Source organism: Schistocerca piceifrons, chromosome X, assembly GCF_021461385.2.
Source record: "Schistocerca piceifrons isolate TAMUIC-IGC-003096 chromosome X, iqSchPice1.1, whole genome shotgun sequence".
In the NCBI taxonomy this organism is placed as follows: Eukaryota; Metazoa; Arthropoda; class Insecta; order Orthoptera; family Acrididae; genus Schistocerca; species Schistocerca piceifrons.
In genome coordinates this window covers 348464058-348488431 of record NC_060149.1, presented here as the reverse complement: position 1 = coordinate 348488431, position 24374 = coordinate 348464058, and the positions used below count along the sequence as shown (strand labels likewise).

The 24374-nt window shown below is 39.7% G+C and overlaps 1 protein-coding gene across 1 annotated transcript in view; it reads right to left on the bottom strand.

Annotated features, from left to right (window-relative positions):
• LOC124721956 (trithorax group protein osa-like) overlaps positions 1-24374 on the bottom strand; it is a gene marked incomplete in the record, with an annotated part of 116348 nt that overhangs the window by 79279 nt on the left and 12695 nt on the right. The window contains 1 exon segment of the mRNA XM_047247121.1: positions 5119-5319. Within this exon segment, the coding sequence (XP_047103077.1) occupies positions 5119-5319 (201 nt within the window).

Here is a 24374-nt window from a genome sequence, read left to right as displayed (position 1 = left end):
ACATATGTCCATATAACATCTTTTCTTTATCTGTGTGTGAGGAATGTTTCCTGAAAATTTGCCCGTACCTTTTTGTAACACCCTGTATATTGGGTGGGGGAGTTTACAGATTGAATTGCACAGATAACTGTTGGAATCAATGTTACACTGCATCCAGAGGTTGAGGGACACTCCACAGAAGAAGTAAGATGAGAAGATCATTGCAGAATCTATTATTTTAAACATAGTGTACACCTAATTGAGTCTTAAACTATCATTTGTTCGTAATTTATGCTGAAGACTCGGCAGAGTCTCATTATAAAGAACATTTCCACGTATACAGATCCTCTGTACCCAGTTTTTAGACTGCAATTTTTCACATACACAATTCTGTACTAAGAATGATAAGTGCTGATGATACACATTATTATAGAGACTGTAAATAAAATTGCTCACTCCTTATGCACCTGAACTGCTATCAGTATTTTGTGGTGCAACAAATCTGTGATCTGGGTGAAACACCAGGTACCTTGGTCCTGGTCAGAGATAAAGCTTGTTGCATCAGTTCAAGCTCCTCAAAAAGTCACATCACTTCAGTCCCATATACCCCCTTTCCCACAGTGTCATATTTGCAGAAATGCTCTCCCACAGAGCATACGACTTGCCACAATGAATCAGGTGGAAAACTTTTATAAGAAGTATATGCCTAGAACAGAGAGTAGCATTGATGTGCAGAAAATCATATAGCTTTAGCAATATGACAACACACAAATATAGTACTATTTCTGGAAGAATTTAGTGACTTCCTTCCTGGACACAGTGTTTGTGTGTGCTCAGATGTTTATAACACAGATTATAAAGCACAAATAAATAATTCTCAGATTACATTCACAGTGGAACTAAAGTCATTGTGCATTTAAAATTGTTCATAAATGAATGTGGAGAGCAAGTAGAGGAGTAAAGCAAGCACAATTTCACCACTGATTTTGAACACTTTGTCAAAGAACCAAGAGTGTGAGTAAGTAAAGGAGACAGAACTGTAATCAACCAATCAAGATGCTTCCAAATGAAGTAATATTCACCAGCTTTGAAAGTTTTCAACAGGAAGCAACACAAGAACTAAAAGTAGGAATGGTTTTTAGAAATCTAACAATAAGCATATGAGAAAGGAATTAATAACTGACAGAAATTGAAAGTGTTACACCACAAATATCTAGACCAAACACTACCAGATTTATACTGCATCCCTAGGTAAGCTCATCTTCAGTAGAGAAAACAAGCCTTTCCTACAAATGAGGAATGGTGTGAGTACCTGATGGCTTATTGGTTTTGTCCACATTACTGGAACTCTGCAGGTGAAGATCTTAACACCGCACACAGTGTTCACCACCTTTCAGACTTCTAAAAATGTCAGACGATAGATGTAGTGAGATTATACTGACAGATTGCATGCACACTTGGCTACAGTGCAATAACATCAAATTGAGTGGTGAAAAGATGGACTCTGGACAATTGTGGTAAGAAGTGTACGCTTGGGTCCTTTCAGGACTACACAACAATCATAGGATTGTTCAACTGGCTTTGGTGAACACATAAATGTCAACAGCTGAAATCCAGAAATATTACAGGCAAAGTGTCACCTTGAACTGTCAGTAGGAGATAAATGGAAGCTCGGTAGAGATCTCGAGCTATCTACGTCTACATGGTTACTCTGCAATTCACACTGAAGTGCCTGGCAGAGGGTTCATCGAAGCATTTTCATACTACCTCTCTACCATTCCACTCTCGAACGGCACGTGGGAAAAAGGAACACCAAAATCTTTCCATTCGAACACTGATTTCTTTTATTTTATTATGATGATCATTTCTCCCTGCGTAGATGGGTGTTAACAAAATATTTTCACACTCGGAAGCGAAAGTTGGTGATTGAAATTTCATAAATAGATCTCACCACAAAGAAAACCGGCTTTGTTTCAGTAACTGCCACCCCAACTTGCGGATCATATCAGTGACACTCTCACCCCTATTGCGCAATAACACTAAACAAGCTGCCCTTCTTTGCACTTTTTCGATGTCCTCCGTCAATCCTACCTGGTAAGGATCCCACACATTGCAGCAATATTCCAGCAGAGGATGGACACGTGTAATGTAGGCTGTCTCTTTAGTGGGTTTGTCGCATCTTCTAAGTGTTCTGCCAACAAACCGCAGCCTTTGTTTCACCTTCCCCACAATATTATCTATGTGGTCTTTCCAATTTAAGTTGCTCGTAATTGTAATTCCTAGGTATTTAGTTGAATTGACAGCCCTTATATTTGTGCGATTTATCGTATACCCGAAATTTATCAGATTTCTTTTAGTAGCCATGTGGATGTGCCAATTGCCATTTTTCGCACCATACAGAAATTCTCTCTAGATCATTTTGTAATTGGAATTGATCGTCTGATGATTTTACTACACAGTAAATTACAGCGTCATCTGCAAACAGTGTAAGGGGGCTGCTCAGATTATCACCTAGATCATTAACGTAAATCAGGAACAGCAGATGGCCCATGACACTTGTTCTACTCGATGATTTACCATTTATCACTACGAACTGTGACCTCTCTGAGAGGAAATCACAAATCCAGTCACACAACTGAGGCGATAATCCATATGCATGCAATTTGATTAATAGTTGCTTGTGAGGAATGGTATCAAAAGCCTTCTGGAAATGTAGGAATATGGAATCGATCTGGGACCCCTTGTCGACAGCACTCGTTACTTCATGGGAATAAAGAGCTAGCTGTGTTGCGCAAAAACTATATTTTCTGAATCCATGTTGGTTATGTATCAATAAGTCATTTTCTTCAAGGTGATTCATAATGGTCGACTAAAGTATATGCTCCAACTTCATCTTCTTTCATGAAGGAATTATGGAAAACTGTATTTAGTAGCTCAGCTCTAGTGGCACCATCATTGGTAACATTTCTATCGCTATCGTGCAGTGACAGAATTGACTGTTTTTTGCCACTGGTGTACTTTACACATGACCAGAATCTCTTTGGGTTTTCTACTATATTTTAAGATGTATGTTTCATTGTGGAAACTATTAAAAGCATCTCACACTGACATCCGCACTAAATTTCGAGCTTCCGTGAAACTTAGCAATTTTGCGTTCTTCTGAATTTGGCATGCTTTTTTCGTTGATTCCACAACAGTGTTCTGACATGTTTTGTGTACCACGGTGGATCAGTCCCATCTCTTATTAACTTATGCAGTATGAATCTATCTACTGCTGTCGATACTGTATCTCTGAATTTGAGCCATATCCAGTCTACAGTTACATAATTAGCTTGGAAGGAATGGAGACTCTCTTTAGGGAAGCATCAAGCGAATTTTTATTAGCTGTTTTAAATAGATATATTTTGTGTTTATTTTGAGTGGTTTGTCTGTAATGTGTCGTTTGCTGCTGACACCCTACTACAGACTTGCCAAAGTCAATCAGACATCAAATGGCATTCTGTGATGTTCAGTCATCAGTCTTGCATCTGTTTGTTGGGGTCAAATTGACACTGATGTGTCAACAGATGACTGGTGAAAGGCCATAGGAAGTAGCGATTCTCAAGGCACGTACCTCTCCGACTCCTGGAATCATGGGGTGGGAAGCTATAGTGTATGATAATACAACTGATCTGCTAATTGTTAGAGGGAGCCCGATTGGTCACCAAGATGTGGCAAGAATAGTAAACTCTTGTTGTTGTACTCTTTGTGACCTGGGTACCAAATGGCATGTTCCAGCAGGGTAATGGTAAGAACCTACACAGCACCTCACATCACATCACAAACACCTGCATGATCCTCTGATACATCATCCATTAGAACCTGTCTGGAATTCACTTTCACACCAACTTCCAGTCAGCAGTCTCCACAAAACGACATAGCATGTCTTTCGTACGTGGCAAGAAATTCCTTAGAATGATATTCCGAGGCAGTTTTTTTCCATGCCGCAATGAACAGAAGAGAGTATTTGTTCCTGTGGGGGGTCACACCTCATATTGATGTAGATGCTCAGTTTTGAATGGAATGAAAGTTTTATCATTTAATAACTGTTATGTGATGACAAAGAGAAAAACAATTACATCCAGAAAATGTTTGAGACCAACAACCATGTGACCAACTGCAAATAGATGAGTGCTTCAAAACTCTGTGTGTCAATCCATGTTAACCTGGATGGCCAAATCAAAAAAGTGTGTGTGTGTTTTGTGTATTCCACACACATCAATCAACAAATACAAGGAAGTGTCTTTCACAGTGCTAGGAAATGCTAAGGATGTTGAAAATAAAATACTGCACTATGTTAAAGAAATTGTAATGCAAGATACCAACTGACTTTTTATTACTATATGTTCAGTACACCCGCTCATCAGCCTGATTATCATACCTATGAGCAGAAAAGTGTTTATGTTAATTTTTGGGATCATTAAAGTTGTAGACTATGTGGAGGGAGATAAGTCTAGAGAACACAACTCCACTGGTACAAAAAGAAGTGTCCATTTAATAGTTATTAAACCTTTTATAAAGATACGTCTATGTCCAGGCATTTATCTGACATTGAAATATCTATGCATACTGGCCACACATAAGCACTGATTATTCATCAACTTCTGGGCTGAAAGTAGTGAAGTAATTTCCTATCATCGTCATCTTTTGCATCTGATTCTACAAAGTTCAGTCATTAATGCAAAAGCCAAAAGTAAAGGGCTCTTTCCTGTGGAAAAGGCATTTAATCAGTGTAAAACGAGAAAAAGGAAAGGGGGGTGGGGGGGGGTCTACACCTTATGAATATTAGAAAATAATTCTTTCAATGGATCATTATTAATGACACTGATGTGAGAGTGTGCGTAAGTCTCCTGTAATACCATGGAAACTGAACTTTCTCTGTAAAACTTTAGGTAATGTGGTTTTATTTCTGTAATTGAAAAGCACACTTCCCACATACATACTTCAGAATCTGTCCAATTTTCCATAACAAAACCACACCAACACACTATACAACTATTTCTACAGCACATGTTTCTGAAAGAGTTAAGATACTGAACCTTCTTTTGCCTTTTGCTTTTACAACAATGCCTTCACGTCAAATGTAAAAAGAAAATATACCTTGAGGATACTGCTGACCCTGTGGCGCATAAGGACCCATTTGTTGGCCAGGAAGTTTATATCCATGCAGATGTGATGGAGGAGCCAATGGTTGCTGATAGTTCCCCTGAGCTGCCATCGGTGAATGACTCATACGAGTAGGTCCACTTCCATCAGACTGCCCGCTCGAAGGCCGAGGAGGCATCGGAATGTTTTGTTGGCCTGCAAAAAAGATATTACAAATCATTAAAATACTAGATAACATCTGATAATACTTGAGATACAAATCCTGTACAAGGGTAATGGTAAATGTTACAGTAGGAGATAACAGCAAAGGGAGAGACAGAACTGGGCTTGGGGCGGAGAAAGAACCCCTAGAATGTTTGATCACAATAAAAGGGTATATTATTAAGGCACCTGTGGAAGCAACCAACTGCTTGGAAAGGTGGCCACTACCGTGTTAGCATGTCAGGCACTACTGAGCAAGATAGTGAAGTGACAGTGTTCCATCACTGATCCTTCTGCATCTGGGGCACCATGTGATCCTGTCTCATACCCCCCATTGACCAGGGACTGTGAACAAAACCCATCTAGGGCAGTCTTACAATGCAAACAACAACAGGTCAGCAACACATCTGAAGCCATGCGCAGGCTTTGAGTGGTCTGAACAGAGTCTCAGCTCACAGCATACAAAGGAAAGTTGTCAATTCATACAAAGGAAAGTTGTCAATTAATTAATTTTTTAATTTACTGCCCCTTCCCCCTCCAAGCATGTGGTTCCTGTACCAAATATTGTTATCACTGTCTGCCATGCATCAACAGAAAATTCAGTTCTGTTCTGTGGAAAGTGTAATGATAAAATGAAAGATGAAATTAGTTTTGAGCACTACAAACCAAGGTCATCAGTGCCCCTTTCTTAATGGGATGAATGTACATAAAATTCAAAAATTAAAAGCATATGCTTTGTCAATGTTTTGTTTTTGAAACTGACAAAAATAAGTTTTGCAGTTAAATAGTATCTTTAAAATTACAATTATCGAGATGTACATGTCTGCCTCTAGAGTGATAATGAAACTTACCATAAATATCATTTATTATCAACCACACTTCGACAGTCTCATACAACCTGCCTTATATCCCAAAACAATTTTACGAGCATGTGTCCTGGACCTGACTCACAAAAATATCTACAAGAATCCCACTTTTTGCTGGCGTACCTAGCCAATGACTGTAAAGGTTTGCACAGAAAAACCAAACCAGAGTCTTTAAAAATGAGTGTCGTGAAAAGAGGATGTATGTTTCCAACTACAGTTACAGAAAGCAGACTCTACAAACCTGATCGAATTTTCTCATTATGAGAATACTGAATGGCGATCTGTTTTAATTGTTAAAAACCATTCAAAAGTCAAGATGGCGTAAAATATTTTTATTCAAGACAACCCGTATCAATAGTCTTAGTTATTATCCACAGGTCTTAAACATTTTTTTGTAGTAAATCATGTTCATTTCATGCTGACCTAATGCACAGGATGTAAGTGTGATTTTAAATATTTTAGTGATGACAGTCAGTTATAATGTGCTGAGTTTTATCCACTAGACAATTCAGAGGCTAGGTAACTGCACTGGTTAAAGCAGTGTTACACAAAGAATGAATGAGTGAGTTAGTAAGAGACTAGTTAGATAGTTTTTAAACTGGCCAGTACACCACCAGAGTTTAAGAAGAGTCCTCAGTGAATCGAGGAGGCCGATGGTAGTAAAATAGAGCGGGTGCCATATTTCATTTCTCACCTAGGGCAGCAAAACACCTAGCAGCAGGCTGGATAATATGGAATTAAAGGGAACAAAAATGAAAAGTGGAATAAAAAGTCCAATTAAGAACTATGAGCAAAGCAGGAAAAATATTCTACTACATTTTTATTTTCATTCTCTTTCTGGTTTTTTCACCTCTACCTTTCTGCTTTCCTCCTAGTTCGTAATTGCACTTTTAATTAGGCCTACATTTTTCCATATTTGTTCCCCTTACTTCATCTTTAGTTCTCACTCTGTCATATCATCTGTGGATTGAAGCTGGCACAATCCTTCTCAATGTACTACCATTTACCTCGTATTGTCTATTGTCTTTGACACCCCCCCCCCCCCACCACCACTTCCGGCATTTGCCTCATCCATGTTACAGGTAAGTCCATCTCAACCAGAAGTCTGAGTGACGTGTCATTTCTTCCAACTTTCCCCAAACCATATGTTTTTTCTCCATGAGAAAAAACTAACAGGTATCTTTTTTACGTGTGTCTAACAGCAGTAATAGAAATTTCACCTCTTTAAGGTAAGTACTATTCGCGTAAACTAAGTTTGACACTCCTCGCGGTTAGCTGATGGAAGGGACTGTAAATACATTTCCCCTTTACAGGCGTTCCCATCAGCCACCGTACTGGGTGTACACTTAGTTTGTGCGAATAATGATGATCAATGGGCTATTCTGTCTCCTAATTTTATTGCTTACTGTAGAGAATTTTCGTCATTTGGCAGTCTCTTTGTGTTCAGTACTTTTTCGAATAGGAGTTTTCTTTCTTCTTTGGCGCATATTTCCCTGGCCGACTATGTTTTGTTTGTATTCGGCAATTTTCTTTTTTTCGTGGCGTCTTTTCATGTTCTGTGATCTTATTCTCAATTTGATTTTTTATTTTTGCAATATATGCTCTTCGGCAATCTCTCTTTTTCTATGTTCATTGACCTTCCTTTCACTGTTTGACGATCTACTTAAACTGCACGGTCTTTTCTCTCTTTGCATATCATTCTTCCTTGTTTGTCGACCACAGTTTTCTTCCAATTGGCGATCCTACCCTGTCTCCTTGATGTCTTATTTACTGTTTACAGATCTTTAGTATATTTCCAATGGCTATTTCTTGTTGTAAAATTATTTTACTGTCAATCATTATTAGCACATTTTCCCAGTGGCCAATTTGCATCTTTAACTCCTCACCTTGTTTTACACATATTTCTCTTTCCTAGAGCTATTTTCACCAGTTCCAACCATCCCCCTTTTTTTCCAATAATCGTTCTATACCTCAATACCTCCACTCCTTCCACCAACAGCCAGCTACCAGTCTCACATACTTTTCCTCAAGTCCTTCCTTTGCTATTCCTCTGGAACTTGCAAGTTCCAATCTCTAGGAGCAACTCATCTTTCCATCATTCCCTCAGTAAATTGTAAACTAATTAAACCTTGGCACATATTCGTTTTGCCCCTAACCCATAAAAATGGTCTGCACCACTCACCTTTCTCAACAACTGCTCTCTCTGTTTAACTCACCTCCCCCCCTTCAGAATAACTGTCCACAACCCACTACCACTTACTCCAGACTAACCACTAGTAAATCTTTTATCATCAAAGGTAGAGCAAAATGTGAAACACATTTGTTGTTTACCAACACAAGTTCACTGCACAGCTTTTTATACCGGATACACGTCTCTTGTCGTATTGTGACTAACTGAAATTTCAATTACGATAAGTTTGTTTGCGTAGCCATCCTCCGCTGCAAGCACAGAAATACTTGTTTTGTAAACAGAACCACCTTTTCTTACTGCAACTTTATTTATTTTTCCAGATGCATTTCGTCTTTTTCTTATTCTAAGGCATTTCCAGCGGGATAGTTTGCTGGGATCTGTGTTTCCTCTCACCTGGTCTGGGGGTTGCACTACCACTTTATTTCCAAACCACATGTACAATTTTGTATTCCGAACTTTTTCACACTGTTCACCACATTTCTCCCTTTTTTTTGTGGTGTACTATTATCCTTTAGCCAGCAGTTATAGCTATTTGTTCAAACACTTTGCTTGTAACAATGTTGTACTATTATTCTTTAGCCGTTAGTTATAGCTATTTGTTCGAACACTGTGATTTTAACAACATTTTAGAAGCACAGTGTTTGAACAAATAGCTATAACTAATGGCTAAAGAATAATAGTACACCACAAAAAAGGAGAAATGTGGTGAACAGTGGGAAAAACTTTGGAATACAAAATTGTATGTGTGGTTCGGAAATAAAGTGGTAGTGGGACCTCCAGAGCAGAGGAGAGGAAAAACAGATCCCAGCAAACTATGCCACTGAAGATGCCTTAGAATATGAAAAAGGCAAAATGTATATGGAGAAAAAATGAAGTTGCAGCAAGAAAAGGCGGTTTTATTTACAAAACAAATATTCCTACTATGATGCTCATTGCACTTCTGTCATCTCGCAAGTAGGTTATTTGAAAACAGTGCTGTGTAAATGTGAGGAACAGATTCCATTGTGAAGTCATAGAGAATAAAGTAGCAACATTCTGTGTGTTATGCCATAACTTTTATACATTTCTTCACTGTGCTATGCCACAAATTCTCATTGATGTACATTTTTCTCATGTTGACATTGCGATGATGGTCCTTCAATAGGCAGATAACCTCTGAAGTTAAATCTGTGTTTTGAAATGTAAATTAGCTGGTAAAGGAAATGTTTGTCAAGACAATAGATGGGTTGTTTTGTTAATTTCATCACACACTCCCTCAGTTTGCCTAGAAAGCCACTATGGCTACTACAAAGAAAAAAAGAAAAATGATCTCTTATCTGGTTCCAGGCCCTTACTGCTGATGCTATACTTAAGGATTATAAGAACTTTTGTGCCATTAATGTTGAATGGGTTTTAGTAACATACTTTTGTGACTTTCGTGTAAATGGCTTTTATTTATACATATATACAAGAGTGTTTCACAATTCCTATTCCAGGTTTCTAAGCATTGTAGAGTAGGTTTAGTAGAGGGCTCAAGTTTTGATAAGGAACCCATCTCCATAAATGTACCATTTGGATATCAGATAAGTTTGAATTTTGGATCAGTTTTGAACCACATCACAGTACACACAAATTGAGAAGAGGGTGCCGTTGTCAGTCTCTGTTGTAATTATAATATCACAAGTTACTTTTGTCCATCTACAACAAGACCTGCTAGAGAGTGGTATAGTCCCAACTACGAGGGTTGACTGTTTTGCTCAACGGATGCTCACCACGTTCTTTAATTTGAAAAGGACATCATTTGATACATAAAAGAGAACAAGACGACAAGTACTCAAAACACTGCCCAGGCCACGGCCTCCAGTAGAACATACTGCTAACAGTTCACAGTCTCTGTTGTGTGCGCGTGTCGTGATTCATGAGATTTGAAAATAGTCTCATCTCCAAAATTATTTTGCATCTGGAAGAGACATTTACAGACATGGGTTACTTACCAAACTTTATCTACTGTCCCTCTACAACACCTAGAACTCAGAAATTGGTATTATGAAACACCTTAATGAACATATGATTACGGCTAAAAGGCAGATTATTACCGACACCCACAGGTCAGTTATTCCCTATGTGAGGGAACATGCTTTGTGCATTTGTTCATGTATTTTTTGTTCGTTTGTATTAAAGCGGTCAAATGAAAATGCAGACAGTTGCACAACCACAAACTTGACAACTAGGGAATACTAACAGATATAAGATACACTGCTTCCACTGACACACAGTGGACTCACGCTGGCAAACTTTGCTAGAGTTCCCTGTCGCACATGACCTTATTTTCATTTGATAGTGGTACCAGAACTTATACAATTCATCAGCCAGACTATACAACTGCATTGCATAGGCTGGTGCTAGCAAACAAAAAACAAAATAAAAACTACGAAATACAATCATATACTTATATACTTGAGACTAATTACAAAAATGAACAGCAATTTGGAATTCTGATATTAGTTTCAACCTCTGTTTGCAACCCAACCATAGCCCTAGCCACTCCAAAAAGAAGAGGGCAGGTGGCTGGAGAACCATATGCCATGTTGCCGTAAGGAATTGGGGAAATATACCCCACACCCCTACAGTAATGTACTCTTAGGCTGTGATACTGTTCAAGAACACACCTCATCCATGTCACAATAGATTTAGATAAACAGTTTCCTATGAGTGTTTGTCACTATCTGGTTGCAGGGATGAGCGTTTATATGGCAAATCCAAAGTTCAAAGGTTTGATTTCAGTTCAGTTTTAGATTTTTCCCCCTAGCACTCTATGTGATGTGTCTTTCTGGGAATGCTTTGTCTATGTGAAAAAAGTAAAGTCTACTGAGATCTATCTTCCCCAACTGCACATCACACTGCAAATGGCTAGATGAACCACTCAAGATTGGAAGGAGGCGAAGTTGTAACCCCTCTGGTAGGATCTTATGAAGTGAAGCAATGTTGTGGCCAACCAGCCTATAATCAAGTCTTACCTCGAATTTCAGAATGACACACATTGTTACAATTTTTGAACAGCAATATCTTTCTACAAACCACATTCCACAATGTTTCCCAGAATTATGTTGCAAACCAACATTGCTGATATGACCAGACAACCGAATCGTTATGTGGTAGTAGTCTTCTTATGAATGAGAGCTTTTTTGTGCTATATTTTAATTAAATGTGTCTATATTGCATAAGATGAATGGCAACCAGAAATGGGGTGGCTCCATTGCTCTATACTGTACACAGAACCAAAAAAGATTTTAATCATGCAGCCTTATGACTTCAATCGTTCCACCTACTTTTCAGCACCAGTAGTAATAATAGCAGTCCTCAGCAGTTAATTTTAACACAATAGTATATAGAATGAAATTTTTACTCTACAGTGGAGCGTACACTCATGTGAAACTTCCTGGTATATTAAAACTGTGTGCTGGACCGAGACTCAAACTAGGGACCTTTGCCTATCGTGGACAAGTGCTCTGCCATCTGAGCTACCCAAGCATGAATCATGACCTGTCCTCACAGCTTTAATTCCACCAGTACACAGTTTTAATCTGCCAGGATATTTCACAACACTATACACTCAACATGATCCAACTGCAAGTGGTAAGCCTTGCCTGCCTGTCGTTGCCACAGCCACTTGTGAAGGAATGTTTGGCTCAACACAAAATCCAATCTACAGACTGGCTAAGATTTCAAATTCACAAAGTATTTTTGGTGGTGAAAGGTCACATTATGTTGCAGATAAATGAAAAGAATTATTACTATGTCAAGTTGTTTACTGATAATTCAAAGGAAGAAAGTGGAAAGGAATGTATGAAAAAGACACCATAGATGAAAAATACACATCTTTTCTTAAGTATGTTACTCCATGTTCAAGTATCTCAGTGTAATAGAATGTCAAGTAATAAAATATTGAACTGTTTCCTTTTTACAAGTTCCTACTGCACGTTGAATCCAGCATCCTCCTAAGGCAAAAGAAAGTTGACATCACAGATCAGTGTACTGTATGTCAGGAAGAATGTTCAAGGCAATGAGTATAATCTGTAGCTGAGGATGCATTACAAATTACTCAAAAATCCTCCAGCCTGTCATCAAAAATGTATAAAGAATGCACTACACACAAAAAATCATCATATACTGCTAAACAGAAACGTAGAAGAAATAAATCAATAAAGATCACTGAAGGGAAATCTTTAGCCTCCAAATCTGATGTAATCTCCTCAAAACAGGCAGAAAGTGTAGTTACGGAAGACAAGTAATCACTTCACTCCACTCAATGGGCAGGAACCGTGTCCATGCTATACAAAGTTGGATACACATACGGACACAGCTTGCAATGCTTAAATACAGCAAATGGGATGGTCATCGAAATATTGTGCATACAATGGAATCGACAGTTGTACTGTATCTCTCCGTGCTGAGAACCAATAGTGCAATGCCACTTTGCCCCCCCCCCCCCCACACACACACACACACACACACACACACACACACACACACACACACACCTGTGTTCCTCTCCTCCCACATAGCTTTTCTCAATGTACAAGTATAGCACTCCAAAACTATATGCAAGTTTCATGTCTTGATTAAAATGGAAATCATTCACAGAACAGCTCTTCCCACTCATGTGAATATTTTGTTTAAACCCATCTGAAGTGTTGACTGCCATGTGTGGTTGTTACCCTTGTGTGTCAATGTACAACATAATTCATATGCTTTCTATTCCATTTTACACAGTGAATCACATCACAGTGCTTTTACTTTTTGTTTGGGATCAATGTAACAAACAGTGATTCTCGATATTCCATGAAGAAAGTATTATGACAGTAGCAGCCCAATAGACAGCGACAAAGAAAATGATCATGGAATGAGGTGTTTAGGTTATGTAAATGAGAAAAGCACTCTTAAATCCCCTGTGTTGCTGATCTTATGACACAAAGCTACACATTTTGAATACAAGTTGGAGGTCACCATGCATCACCATTTCCAAGTAGTCATGGACACAGATACAACAAAGAGAACAGAAGGTCTTCAATGCGATCTTTACGTCACTACCTGTCTAGAGTATGTATCATCAAAATGTGCTACATTCCATTAGTTTAAAGAGGAAAATTCCTTCATAAGTTTACTCACTGTCAAATGACAAAAGCTCTTAGACTGGTGATGCCTGCTTTCACTAGTAGTTTGCAGCAGAAGCAGCATATTAAGCAATGTTCTCAGATAGAAGCTTTATTTTACAATTAGCGTAGTTTGCGTAGTCATCCAGTTGGCATGGCAATAAGGTGTCTGCATGGAAAGCCACTGGTCATTTATTCACAACTACTGAAAGGCTTTTTTCTTTCCATGTTCCCATGACAAAAAAATCTAATGAATTTTTCATTGACAGCCACATAACAATGAACGCACGAACTTCGGGAGGTATTGTAGGAATAATAATATACAAATCATTGTCTCTCAAGCGGACACATTTAATTTTAGACTACTAACTTTCACAAAATTTTCATAAATAATGACATGATATCAACAAGAAATACAAGCTACATATCTGGCTCACATTTTTTTTGGTGAAAATTAGGTGTATGCTGATGGACAACATTTACCATGAAATCTGATATCATGCCTATGTAACAAGTTTCCTACAATGCTTGCACTGAATAAACACAGAAGTTGAGCTACAACTGCAGTGGCTCTTTGTGCCTTCCATTCACATCTCAAATAGTCATTTTCTCTGCTTTTAACAAACTGTTACCTTTAATGGAGCAATGAACAGGTAAAAATTATTTTATCAGAGGTCTGTCAGTAGATGTTCCATTAAAAATTTCACAAATTATCAATTAATAATGCCCCAGATGCTGAATCACAGTGTTGAGTATTGATGTAACACTGTGACTTTAAGGTTTTCGAGAATGTGTGTACTAATCTAATCTAGACCTGCAATTCTTTGTGACATGTAAAATGTCCACCAGTCTGCATTTCTGTTGTTCATATTTAGAGCTGTTTGTGTGTAACATTGTTACCAGGCCTGGTAAGGAACACAAGTGGCAGAAACAGCATCAGATGTTAACTGATATCTATGAAGGACACGGAGATATCACACCTGTGTGAGACATCATCCTCCTCAGCACCTGACAAACTTTGAAAGGGGCCTCATTGTCTGTCTCTATTTGGCTGGCTGATCAAATCATGCAACATTCAGGTTTATGAGACATCCGTGTGCGACAGTGGCCCAAGGTTGGAATCTGTGTGAATGTGAAGGCAGGCACATTCATTGTCAAGGTTCTGTTCAACCACATCTGATCACCACGAGGAAGGATTGCTGTATTGTGCACTGAGCACATTGTAACCTCTTCGATCTGTGCCTGCCATCCGAAAACAAATCATGAACCCCTGCTACATTCTTTGGCACCTCACGCCACTGGTCCGAGGCTAGCAGTAGACAGGCTAGGGAATTACCACCCCATCTGTAGACCGCTGTTACCACCACAGCACAAATGGATGTGTTTGGAGTGGTGTGATTGGGAAGAATGGACTGCTAATGAACAACATAACATTTCGTTCTGTGATGAAGCAGTCCTGCACTATCCCATATGATTGTCAGCAAGTATAATAGCAACCTGGTCCCATTCTTACAATGTTTGGGAGAAGCACAGGAGCATTACTCCCAGCATTGTGGCACGGGGAATCATCAGGTGTGACTTGAGGTCATAGCTAGCAGTGACTGAGGGAACTCTGACAACACACACACACACACACACACACACACACACACACACACACACACACACACAAAAAAAAGCGCGCGCGTGCCGCACCTGCCTTTATGTGCCTTTATGAACTTCCTGTGTAATTTTGAAGTACTCTCATGGCATGCAATATCCTCAGATCTGTACCCGATAGAAAGGCATGCAACCAGCTTTGATGTCAACCTTTCCCAGTGCCACTATCCTGGATAGGAAGAACCAATTAAAACAGTTCTGCACCATCTTGCCTCAGGGGAGGATGCAATGGCTTTACGACATGCTTCCCTCCTGAACCAATACACACTTAAAGACCAGAGGGCGTCCAACAATGAACTAATAAGTTGGCTAGTATTGGCAAGTTCTTGATAAATTTGCCTCAATAATGCATTCACCGCAATATCATCACATATCCTCTCAACCTATGAAGTTTCATTTCGTTTCCTCCTCTCCTGGGTGCTTCACTCCCCCCCCCCCCCCCCCCCACAGCTCTATGTAAAATGTTTCAAAAGGAAAATAAACTTCAGAAAAACTATAAAACTATTGGCACAATTCCCGGCCAACACCTACCTTCTGGAGGCAATATTTTCAGTACTGCCAAGAGACGTTCTTAACAGATTAAAATGCAGGAAACTCTTTTTACCTTTTGAACTATTAGACCCTCTCTTAAGGAAGAGGGAGTCTACTGGGTGTACTAAAAATTATGCCCTCCCAAAGAGGTAGGTACAGGTCAGCAGTTCTGTCATTCTGTCTCATAACAATATAAAATTATGAAGAAAAGGGGCGGGTGGGGGGGGAGGGAGGGAGGGAGGGGGAGAGAGGGATGGAATTGCTGGAACTTGTCACAAAACTGTGAAGTGTAACTTACATTGAATTGTGCCATAACTCTGCGTTTCAGTTACTGAGAAAAGAAAAGTGGGTGAGTTCCATACCAAATTATTTTGGAGCCTATAGTCAACTTGTGAGGTAATGGTATACAGTAAAGTTTAGAAAATAGCAACCTACTCAACTAACTGCACCAGTACTTCCATTGGTGGAATCTTAACAAAACTCGACATTTGTTTAAGAAGAAATTACAGGTAAATATAGTGATGCAATTGGCTATGACTCTGGAGACAAATCAGTACATGTACCTTCAAACATAAAACTGAAAACCATATATGAGGTACATGACGTGTCAAACCAAGATTAACATATACCAGATGAAAAATGGGAAAAACTATTACCAAAATGATGGCTGCTGTGTAACATAGTAGTTGCATTGAAAAATATTCAGAAAGTATCCATATCAAAAGATTTCCCACATTTAACAAAATGACAGCGAACACATAAATACAGAGCAAACACAAACAAATGAATCTCCATTAGCCACATGTTTGCGAAACATATTGGTTTTCTTTCCAAGAAGGAAAAGCTGAAACTCTGCAACAGACACATAGATGAAGTGGTCAGTAAGTGGAAAATGATGACTAAACAAAAAGAACTAAGAAAATGACCATAGACTAAATGCAGTCCTACATGTAGATGACCAAACACTAATTGCAGAGACTGAAGATGACCTTCAGACGGTAATCTACAAATTGCAGCAGTAACATCAGAATACAACCTAAAATTATCTGAAGATAAAACAAAAGTGATGACATACAACCACTAAGATCAAAAGTAGCCTTTCACAGAAAATCGTTTAGGTGAGCTGAACGTTTTAAATTTCCTAGGATGTGACATCACATATGAATACAATTAGGATGTGGACCAAAAATTAATAAATTCACTTTGATACGTAGAACAATTGTTGAAAATTAGCAGGATAAAGGCAAGAAATAAATACAGCTGAATTTTTACAAAAGCATAGCTATACCAATCCTTACTTTTGGAAGTGAGGTACAGGCAACAGCTAGACACCAAGAATGTGGGATACAGGCTCAAGAAATGAGGTTTCTAAGAAGAATGGAAGGATGTACAGGGAAAGATTATAAAATAAATGAGGAAAGATTTTGGAATATATAACCTAAATGAAAAAAAATAGGAGACAATGGAAGAACATATAGATTTTTTGGTTGGAGAAAGACTCCCAGCAAAAACTTTCAGTTATATGAGGGGCGTTCAATTCGTAGTGCAACAGCCCCCCCCCCCCCCCCATCCCTCCACCCCATAAAGCAAGCTGGTTTCATTCAGGATTTGAATATACATGGTATTATTCCCCACTTTTCTGGCTGCAAAATACTTTTTCAACATAATTTCCTTTCAATGTGGCAGGTTTACGCTATCTTACTGGGAAGGCCTGTATGCCCGCATGGTACCGCTCTACTGGTCATCGTCGGAGCCATCGTCTTGCTGCATCAATCTCTCCCCCCCCCCCCCCCCCAAATCACCCATGTACTACTTCCCATGGAGTAAATTCCAGACACATGGTCTTTCATTGCTCTTTAGTGTCTTCTGTTAGGCGGCAAGGACACAATTATGTGCAGACGGCCAGCATGTAGGAGATCGGACAAGTTTGAGCGACCTAATTGCAACAATGATAGACGCTTGACCCAATGACTCGCCATGCTTTTGTTCACAGCAACGTTTCCACAGACATTCAGCAAGTGCCGATGAGTATCTGCACTGCTCCGGTTTTCCAACAGAAGAAATTCAATGACAGCTCTCTACTTGGAACACACCTCTGTTACAAATGATATTTTGAAAGCTACGTATAGCGCCGCAACATATCTGCCCCTTAAGGAAACTATAGGAGTTGGAGCAGGAATATTCTGCAATGCCCCGCAGCAAATTCTATCTTTTTTCAACCAAAACTGAGCGAGAAAAAAAGTGTATTGCATTACTTATCAAATATATCTCATTAATGCGCTGGAAGATGAAATACAGGGAGCCCATATAAGAGATAAGGCATTTTACCTAATACATGAAGTGGTGAAGAAGAAGAAGAAGAAGAGTGAAAAATAACTAATTATAGGCCTATAGTGTCAGTGTGACATATCAACTGTCACCAAATCATGGTGCACAGTGTGCTCATTCGTAAAAAGTGGATCATATTGTACACTAATGTTCATGTAAACTGCAGCACCCAGAATGGACGACTGGAGTGAATTCAAATTCTGACAATAGGTACACCACACTACTAGCAATAAATAATTCCAAATGCATAAAAATGTCACTCACATAGATCCAGCAGTCTCATGTGCATTAGGGAGATTCAGTATTGTACCAAGCTCTTTCAACGAAGAAGCACTAATGGAAGGGGTAAAGTAAAAGCAAGAGTGCATATGCTTTACTGACATAAATATGCACAATGTCAGTATACGAATGAGTTCAAATGGAGCATAATACACAGTCATTGGTAACAGGTTTGTCACATGACATTTCAGCTTGTACAAGGTGTGCTACTACAACAGTTTTACATGTATCATCCTAGTGGACAGATGAGGGGTCCTTCCCCGTAATGAGTGGATGTCAGATAACATAATGTGACCCTAGCATGGGAAGATCATTACTGTATTTTACCTGACTAGAGAATGAGATTTCTTAGCAAATTCATCATTTGGAAAATACAGGGTCATCTTGCAGTCTCCCATAAATCTTTGGTTGCTGAGGTTAATGTTTTTACATTGTCTAATAGCTTAATATAGGGGTTGTCTTACATTCACAGATGAAGTTTTAGTAGTTTAGGTCACACACAGATTTAATTTAGTGATTTCAGAAAGGTGGTCTGGAGTACAGTAGTACTAGCACAACCAAATTTGGGGTGAGTAGTAGCAAGCAGGCAGCAAATTTCACTGTGCTGCCAAACATGGGGATGCGTCCCGTGTACCTTGCTTTTTATGAACATCTAACATGTTTAAACTGCAGTTTGCCTTAATCTAAATGTAGTCAAAACTGAACCGACTTTACAAATGGACACACACTCAGCAATATTCATTTCTAAAGGAGACAAATTAATTCTAACACAAATACAGGGTTTAGCAATATTCATTTCTAAAGGAGACAAATTAATTCTAACACAAATACGGGTTGAGTCCATAATGATGTTACAGGCTTTCAGGAATGATGGAGAAGGGTAAATGTATCCATCTGAGGTAAGGGACCCTACACCAGAAAGAACCAAGTCCAAGGGTATCAGCCTTAGCCTTGTGCAGCGCACAAAGGACCCCAACTTCTGAACCCTGATCATGACAAACAGAATTCCCTCTGAATACCTCCCTGCATCCACAGATACTTTCCCCTACTGGTGTACTAGTAATGGTGCATGTGATTGGATATCAGAGAGACCAAAGACCCTATATTTACGGTACAGTAATAATGAATTACCTGCACAAGTTTCACAAGCAGCTACATTTACAACAGTTGTTCAAAATGGCATTCCTCAGCAGCAATGCAGCCAACATCGCACAATGTTATGTTGTACCCATTCTACTATCCTCAGTGTCATTTGAACAGTGTTGTAGGCAATGAAAATCCTTGCCAGGAGATCCTCTTCTCTCTCAACACACATCTCGTACACTAGACTTTTCACATGGCTACACAAGACGAAATTAAGTGTGATAAGATCAGATGAACATTCTGGCCACAAAACAGAACCACCTCTGCTTATCCACTTTTCAGGAAATGTCTGAGCCAGGTGTTCATGATCCCTTAAGTTCTAAGTGATGGGGAGCGCCATCTTTTTGCAACCACATCCATTAACAAGTGGGATACTTTCCAGAACCCTGGGTAGTAGTATGTCTCTGAAAACAGTGTGTACACTGGTGGATTGAACAGCGGAGGAAGAAGAAATGGACAGTATGTAATCAATTACTCTGCCTGCCCAAATGCTGACTGATAATCAGTGTTGATGGCTCTTCAAAACTGTAGCATGGGGATTCACATTGGTCCAATCACGGCTACTGTGACTATCAAGCACTTCATCTGTGGTGAAACATGCTTCATCATCTGTGAAAAGTACATATGCAGGAAAGCTATAATCGACTGTAAGCCACTGCAAGAACGACTGGCTGAAAATGACATGAGGTTCGAATTCAGCAGGAGTCAAAGCATGAATTTTCTGTGGATGGTAGGGGTGCAGCTGCATTTCTCATAATAGTAACCACATAGTACTCTGCAGAAGATTCATTTCACATGCAACCGATCAAGTGCTGATTGCAGGCACCTCATCCAGTTGGGCAACCACTGCACCTTTCAAGTTGGGAGTCCATGTCGTTTGTCATCCCTCAATCTTTGTACTGCAGTACTTATTAACCTCTTTTACATAATCATTAGAACAGCCTTAAGAACATAGTGTGAGCCGGTTGTCTTCTATGCAGACACTTTCCACAAATCACGTCTGAATATTCCGTCATCTGGTACAAATCAATTTGGTTAGGGCTGTTTGATGTTAGTACGTCAACTTGTAAATGTAGACTGCAGTCTACTACAGTACAGACACTGTACACCAGGATTACTCATGTCAATACATAGTACACCATCTGCATTGCATTAGTTGAGTTGTTATCCCAACCTTTACATGTAAGTGCTCCTCCCGACTGCCTACCCTACAATCTCAGTAACAGCAGTACAGATACATGTATTCCATTAACACAGGTATCAGAATGATTTTCACTTACAAACTTCAGTGTTTCTGGACCACGGTCCCTTACTTCAAATTAATACATTTATCCTCCTTAAAGTATGTGACATCATCACACAATCACACTGATCTCACGTAACCCCCAAAATGGGGTACAATAAATGAAACACTATGTTCAACAAAAATGCTAATGCAGCATCTGCTTGGCATCCCCATTTATTTTTAAGGCTGGCTACAAATGATGAAGCACATTGTTAGCCGGAAGTGGTCCGATTTCTGCCAATTCAGTACTAAGGAGCTGAGAGGATAACATACTGTTATTCCGGCATAAGAACAGTAGATTACAGCTATTCATAAACAATGTAAGTCACAGCTGTGATTGTTGAAAAATACAGATCTCCAAATTTCAGTTCACAACTAGTTCACACAGACAATACGAAACAAATTTTGAGTTAAAGGTAATTCATGATGCAGAGTTTACGAACAACTGTTCAGCAGGAAGGAAATTTATATCAAGGAAGTGAATGTTCATATGTACCACCACATGAAGAGTAAATTATAGATTGCCAGTTCTATGTGCCAAATTTTCAGGGGCCCAAATCAGGGAAGGTTTCATGAATTTGAACACCAGGCTATTCAGTATGCGTGTGAACAACTCAATTAACCCCTTACCATAAAACCCCGAGTTACCTCATTTTTATAATTTTGACAAACTTAAGAGCCTGAGTAAAATCATACAACTTAGGAAAAGGTCTTAAAAATAAATAAATAAATAAAACCCCACTTCTAACTGTTTCAGCACTGACAGTTAAGTATTTGACTGCTAGATAGCACACAGTACTACATTTGTAGCCCAGCTGTCACATTTTGGTAGAGATAGTTGCCACTATATATCATCTTTACTGTATGCAGCTTTGGATACTCGATAACAAAACATGCTTTCAGCCTCTCTCCTGTATCATTGTTTAGGCAGTGCTTTCAAAAAAGGATGGCTATAGTGATCCTGAGTTGACACTGAATTTAGCAGCTCAAAGTGAAGAAGAATGTGATTTTACTTCATTAGAGACTGAAAGTGTCTACAGTTCATCAGTTGAGTGACAAGTGTTTTGCAGAAGTAAAAGATAAATACACTAATCAGCCAGAACATTATGACCACCTACATAATAGCCCGTATGGTCAACTTTGGCACAGATAACAGCGGTAATGCATAGAGGCATAGAAGCAACAAGTCTTCGGTAGGTCATTGGAGGGAGCTGCAACCATATCTGCTCACACAAGTCACCTAATTCCCGTAATTAGGACTCAATTAGGACTCATCACTGCTTTCCTCGAACCACTCAATCACATTCCTGGCCTTGTGATATGGTGCATTATCTCACTGAAAAATGCCACTGCTGTTGGAAAACACGATCATCATGGAGGGGTGTACGTGGTCTGCAACCAGTGTACTTCTTGGCCATCATGGTGCCTTGCACGAGCTCCACCGGACCCATGGATGCCCAAGTGAACGTTCACCAGAGCGTTATGGAGTCGCCATCAGCTTCTCCCCGTCCCACCGTACAGATGTCACGGAGCTGTTCCCCTGGAAGGTGACAGGTTCACACTCTCCCATCAGAATAATGAAGAAGGTATTGGGATTCATCAGACCATGTAACACTCCCACTACACCGATGTCCAGTGCCAATGGTCACATGACCATTTCAATCATACAGTTGATGTCGTAGTGCTGACACTGGCATATGCCTGGGTCGTCAGCTCCATAGGCCCATCATTAGGAGCGATCGGTACACAGTGTGCCCAGACACACTTTTACTCTGTCCAGCATGTTAAAGCCTGATGTTAATTCTGCGCAAGTTTGCTGCCTGTCCTGTTTTACCAGTCTGCCCAGCCTATGACGTCCTACATCTCTAATGGGGGTGGACGGACACCCAACCCCACGATGTCTCGATGTGGTTTCACTAAGTGTTGAAGACACTCACCACAGCACTTCTTGAACACCTAACAAGTTTTACAGTTTCCGAAATGCTCATGCTGAGCCTCTGGGCCATCACAGTCTGCCCTCAGTCAAACTCAGATAGATCATGCGCCTTCACCATTCTACATACAGACAGCATGCTCACCGATACTATATGCACCGTGTGTGTGTGTGTGTGTGTGTGTGTGTGTGTGTGTGTGTGACCAGCAGTCATTCATGACACTGCTACTGCCGGGATGGGTTTATACTGATAGTAGATCAGTGGTCATACTGTTCTGGCCAGTCAGTGTACATCCACTGCGCTCTAGTCAGCTCCTCCAAGATTTATGTTCACAGGAAACCATTGTAAAAAAACATGGGTAGACTTCATAGGTACATAGAAACTAATGAAAGTCCAGTGCACGAGTATACTTGGGATTTTATTATTGGTGATCTTCAAAAAATTTTAACTCATTATTTTGAGTTTTAAAAGCTATCTTTATATGTCTACATGTAAAATCATTATGTTTTTCATTAATTAAAAAAATATTATTTTTTGGAGCATAACTTTAAGGGGGGGGGAAAAAAGAAAAGAAAAAAGAAAAAAAGGGGGAAAAAAAGAATGGAAAGGGGGAGGGGGGAGGGAGTGAGGGAGAGGGGGGGAGTGGGGGAGGGGGGGGAGGGGGGGAGGGGGGGAGGGGGGAGGGGGGAGGGGGGGAGGGGGAGGGGGGGAGGGGGGGAGGGGGGGAGGGGGGAGAGAGGGAGAGAGGGAGAGAGGGAGAGAGGGAGAGAGGGAGAGAGGGAGAGAGAGAAGGGGAGGGTCAATATGTTACGAAGTTAAGGTTTCCCAGTTACATGAAAAATTATCTGAATAAAGCCACTGGAGATAAAGAGGACTTTTCCAAATGTAAACATCACAGAATTCAAAGTATGAGCTGGTGCGTGACGAATGTGAAGGGGCCGAGCAACACCAGCTCAGTGACTTCCCAGGGACTTTGACGAAAAACTATGTATGTATCAGTGCTATATACTCCATCTAAGGAAACACCACAACTGTTTTTGGTAGACAGTGTTATCTTTTTTAGGCACAGCTTATGGTACTTCACGCCAATAAAACAGTTTGCCAATTTAATTAGTCACAATACATTAAATATAAAAAAATTCTCAAGAAGGCTCTAAAAATGAAAGTTGTCTCATATTCAGGGTCATCATTATTGTTGGGCAAATGTGGTATATTATCCACAACACTGTAACAGATCAGCTAGAAACACGGACTCTGTTTACCACTGGAGCACTGTAATGACAGTTCGACATTGTTTATTGCTGGTTGGAATAGTGACACATTCCCCATGTCAATTTCCACTGCCCAGAACCCATGAACATCTCTGATTGCAATGAGCATACAACACTAATAGTAGTTTGACAAGTCACAAAAAGTTATATTTTCCACTAAACCTCACTTCACTCCATTCCACAGTGATGGAGCATAGATGCTGGATGCAGTTGTGGTGACCACAATTTGGCACAAATACTACTGAGCAACATAATGGATGCATGCAAAATAAGCTAATTTTGCATACTGATGAATACAAACTGTGATCTCAACTCTTAATGTTCATTGACACAGGAGCAAATAGAAGCAAACGAGCATTCACAGACAATTGGCTGGTGTTCAGTTTTATTTGCTTGTAACTATTAATAAGCATTTACACTGGAGGGAACA